At 35.1% G+C, this 5,083-nt stretch overlaps 1 protein-coding gene across 1 annotated transcript in view; it reads left to right on the forward strand.

The window, feature by feature from the left end:
- LOC103609467 (thioredoxin domain-containing protein 11-like) overlaps window positions 1-5,080 on the forward strand; it is a gene marked incomplete at its 3' end in the record, with an annotated part of 13,372 nt that extends 8,292 nt beyond the window's left edge. Inside the window, exons 3-4 of the mRNA XM_008593785.1 lie at window positions 1,652-1,749; window positions 4,948-5,080. Of these exons, the coding sequence (XP_008592007.1) occupies window positions 1,652-1,749; window positions 4,948-5,080 (231 nt within the window). The remainder of the gene's footprint in view (window positions 1-1,651; window positions 1,750-4,947) is intronic.
- Window positions 5,081-5,083: the final 3 nt, after the last annotated feature.

Here is a 5,083-nt window from a genome sequence, read left to right on the forward strand (position 1 = left end):
TTGCCGGACAAAAAAAAAAAAAAAAAGAAAAAAAAAAAAAAAAAAAAAGAAAGGGAGTCGGTTTATTTTTGGAAACAGGCAAAAACTCTTTTGAGCTGTATTGCCTTGTAGAATTAGCGAACATGGTAGATTGTGCCCTATATTCTTTTTTTTGGATGGCTGTCCGGTACGGGAATCAAACCCTGGACCTTGCTGTTATCAGCACCACACTCTAACCACCTGAGCTAACCGGCCAGCCCCTATATTGCTCTATTTTTGAGTAAAATATGAGATGTCAACTTTATGTAAAGACGTTGTTCCTTTTTCCCCCCATCATAAGTAGACTCTAGAAGGAGCTCTATAGAGTTGCCTCTAAATTTTGAGCAATGTTACTATTGCTCTAGTAGGTATAAAGCATTTGAAGGTGGCTTTTCATTTATAGTCTGTCTTCATATTTTTTCAATAATTTATCATGTAAATTTTATTTTATTTTATTTTTTCTTTAAAAGACTGGTAAGGGGATCTACCCTTGGCTTGGTGGTGTTAGCACCACACTCTCCCAAGTGAGCCATGGGCCGGCCCTATCATGTAAATTTTCAAACATACAGCAAAGGCAGAAGAATTTTATGTATACCCACCACCTCAATTCTACTGTTAACATTTTATTGTGCTTATTTGATCACATGTTTATTCATCTAACCACCCTTCTAATCTAGGGGTTCTCAACTGGAGGCAGTTTTGCCACCCCTCCTCACTCCCCTCCTCCTCCCCCCTGGACATTTGGTTATCACTACTTAGGATGGGGGAGCTACTGGTATCTAGTTGGTAGAGGCAGGAAAGTTGTTAAACATCCTACACCATCCTACATCCAGGTCATAGGACAGCCCCTCATAACAAAAACTAACATAACATAACCAAAAACCCCCGCAACCATTTGGGCCAAAATGGCAGTGGCACACAAGTTGAGAAACTGCTCCAGTTCATCTGTTAATCCGTCTTATTTTACATTTCAAAGTAAATTGCAGACATAGGGACACTTCTCCCTAAATACTTTAGCATGCACCTATAAATATATATTTAATCCATATTTTATTATTCAGCACTACTTTTTAGAGCGTAGCTTTAATAATTGGTTATCTTTGTTAGTTTTTAAAATAGTCATTAAAAATGGTCCTTTGACATTTGCAGTAACATTTTCATTTTCACATGCTCAGTTTGACTTTCAAAAGACATATCCTTCTAAATTTTAGTGTAATCATGCTTAGAAAAAGCTCAATGACACTCATTCAGTTTAGAATTGAAGGCAAATAATTTTTCTCTTTGGCCAGACTCCAAATCCTAGTTGGACACTGTAGATAAGAAAGCCTTTTTTTTTTTTTTTTTTTTTTTTTTTTTTTTTTTTTTTTTTTTTTTTTTTTTTTTTTTTTTTTTTTTTTTTTTTTTTTTTTTTTTTTTTTTTTTTTTTTTTTTTTTTTTTTTTTTTTTTTTTTTTTTTTTTTTTTTTTTTTTTCTTATTGGTAAATGATGATTTTGAAAGCTTGAAACAATTTTTTTCATACTTTTTGTTTCAGGGAGAGATAAATAGTTCCATTTATGTAATTTTGTCTTTTAAATCTAAGTAACTTTTCAGTTGTTATTCATAGTCATTTGAAAACCTTTTTTGGCTCTGCAGGTGTTGTTTGTGGCAATTAACTGTTGGTGGAACCAGGGGAAATGCAGAAAACAGAAACACTTCTTTTATTTTCCTGTGATATATCTGTATCATCGAAGGTAAGAACTTTTAAGTAGTGTTTCTAATTTCAGTTAAGTTTGTCAATTTATAAATGAATTTTGCTTTTTTTCTATATAAACGTATGTATTAGATATTTACTGTAGAAAATTTAGAAAATACAGATAATCAAAAGTAAAAAGAGATCTCAATAATTTTATCAGCCATGTATAATCACTCTGGGTTTTGATTTATATCCTCCTGGGAATATATATGTCCACCCCATTTTTTTAAGTTAAAAACAGGTTCAGGCAGTAATACTACAAGGGTACTTCAAAAAGTTCATGGAAAGATTGTTTTTCCATGAACTTTTTGAAGTATGTTTGTATTTAAACTGCTTTTTCTCAGTTTTGTGAACATTTTTTCATGTCATTACATATTCTCTAGCATTGTTTTTAAAAGTACCCGTTTACTCCATTGTATGATTGTACATTGCAGATATTCTTAAAGTGTTTTACAGTATAAAAATACACAAAATTCCTTATCCGTTACCTGACGGCATAGCATAATCAAGTGGGAATCTTACCATCTTTTTATTGGGAAGAAAACTACTACACATCCACAATCCCATATCCACAATTCCAAAATCACAAAGAGGATGGATACACCAGAAGAGTTTAATAAATTTTGTCCCCAGATGCATTCATCTGGCTGTAAGTGACAAGAGACTTCCTATGGTCTTTATCCCACTTAAAGTGCCTCTTTATTCATTTTGCTGCAGAAATGTTGGTGTTCAGTTTTGGAGTACTGCCCAGGCTCTGCTGTGGTTATTAAGTAATGTCTAAAAATCTGACATGCAGGGGGGTTTTGGAGACAGGAGATAGGTTTTTAGATTTTGTTTGGTGTGATTGGCTTGAAGTTTGTTGAAAGTAAAACGGATAAAGGAGATTTGATTAGTAAGAGCTTTACTTTTTCCCTTTCTCTGAACTTCCTGGGCCTTGGCAGTGGGGATATATAGCAAACATCAACAAACTATCATTTGTGGATTCTCTGTCACATTCTACCCTACTTCCATGTCTCTAACATAACTCATTGTGTGGCACATAGTATTATCTCCCAGGAGCTATTAGATAGTATTTGGGTAAAAACACACTTTCCCACCCCATCTCTACCCCACAGTTTTCCTCTGGATATTAAATGTTTGTAATTTTCAATATGTGCTGTAATAAGCCAGTTTTTGCTTGTGGACCATTAAAACCATTTTCAGATTTGCCCCCTGCTTTTTGGCTAGTAATTTGGAGGTTCGACCTCTATTTTGAAGGTATTAAAGTGCAGGTTTTTTAGGATATGAGAATACTTTCTCAGAGTAACTTTCTCAAGGTTACTTCCTTTTATAAAGAAGTGTAAGGTATTGTACTTGGAGGTTCTAAAACTCTGCTCTGTAACAGGATGATGAGCTTGCCCTACTGAGGTCCCTGCATTTCTTTTTGGCTTTGGAAAACAAGAATACTTTCTCAGAGTAACTTTCTCAAGGTTACTTCCTTTTATAAAGAAGTGTAAGGTATGGTACTTGGAGGTTCTAAAACTCTGCTCTGTAACAGGATGATGAGCTTGCCCTACTGAGGTCCCTGCATTTCTTTTTGGCTTTGGAAAACGGCAAAGATGCCTAGCGGGGGTTATCATCCTTGCAGGCTGCTCAGAGATGGGCTTAACTTGATGTGACATTAAAATCAGAAGCGTTCTCTTGAATTGAGTACAAATGTCATTTTGGGATATATGGGTATACAGTATTACCATAACTACTTGTTTTCTTAGCTTTCGTAGAAAGATTGAAAGGACATGAGAGGAACTTAGACATATCTAGTCCAACCCGTTTGTTATACAGATGAGAAATTTGAGGTTGGTACTCACCTCGAGATGCTGCCTCTCACCTTTGCCTTGTTAGCTTTGACAGCTCACTATGACCCTCTTACCATCATGCCAGGAAAACTCAGCAAAGTCTGTTTGCTTGAGTAGATGAGGTTCCCAGATTCGTTATCTCCTTTTTGCTGAGCAAAATAAGTTATTAGATACTTTTTTTGCTTTCCTCCCTCAAATTAAAAATTGCTGTTGGTTGATGGGGTTAGTGGTGGTGGTGGTGGCAATTTTCAAAGTGAACTAATTTGTAGTAAATCTTGAATTGATAGAATTCTTAACCCCGTCTCCCAGCTGTGCATGTAGTATGCTGTTTTTCCTTGCTTCATGCTAATATTCCTTTGGCATCACACTCTGCAGTGCACACTGAAGAATTGTGTTTATCTCATCATATTATATGTGTATATGGGTGTGAATTTCTGTAACCGTGTATTATAGTATTGTGATCACAGCATTTATATAATTCTTTCTTTACTCTGTTTATTATTGCTATTAACAGTAAACTTAATGTCAATTTCTGTTTAGAGAGCAGAATGATTATGCAGTTGCTGAATTTCACTGTACTCCCCCACCTCTGCCACCTACCATCCAGTTACATCTGAGCAGTGTCTGGTATTGTGTGAGATTGAAAAGAGCCATGTGAGAATACCGATTAGCTTAGGAGGATAATTGAGTGGTGGTGATATTAGTATTGAATTAAATTCCTGTGCATCCCCAAGCACAACTGGAAGGGAAAGGAAGGAAGATAATTTATATAGGACCCTGACTTCATACCTTCATGTAACTTTTTTGTTGTTATAGCAATAAAGCTTTATATAGGTTTAAGATTTACTTAGTAATCCTTTGTGTAAGTGCCTATGGGAATATTTAATAAGTACTTTTTAGTAGGTGAAGAGCCAACTGTTCAACTTGTTTCTTATTTCAGAGTGATCTGTAAAAGAAAAGCCTGCCCAACTATGTTGAACTGAATAGTTAAGATCCTATAATCTTGTAGCATGTGGTCAATTTCCAGGGCCACCTTTCTCTTTTTATTTATTTATTATTTATTTTAAAGAAATATTGTGGGAATTAATTTCTTTTTTCGGAGACTGTCAGGATGAATGTTCTTTGGAAATTCAGTTTGTAGTTGAATTAAGCTCACAGAAGGGAAACGGCTGCTTGGACCTCCCTTCACCTAAAAAGCTTATCAGTCACTTCCTGAACAAAGCAGGCTACTTATTATGACCCAATCAGGTCATGAACCCAGACATTTTCATTTTTTGGTGTTGATGATTTTAGTTATATATTACAGGTTTACTGCATGGTGTATTATTTTTATTTTTTTATTTTTATTTTTTGGGTACTAGTTTTGGACCAATCGAATACAAAGGCCCCATGAGTGCTGTTTACATTGAGAAGTTTGTCCGCCGGGTGATGAAACCACTTCTCTACATCCCATCTCAATCAGAATTACTAGATTTTCTCTCAAACTACGAGGAACCT

Source organism: Galeopterus variegatus, unplaced genomic scaffold, assembly GCF_000696425.1.
Source record: "Galeopterus variegatus unplaced genomic scaffold, G_variegatus-3.0.2 Scaffold161, whole genome shotgun sequence".
NCBI lineage: Eukaryota > Metazoa > Chordata > Mammalia > Dermoptera > Cynocephalidae > Galeopterus > Galeopterus variegatus.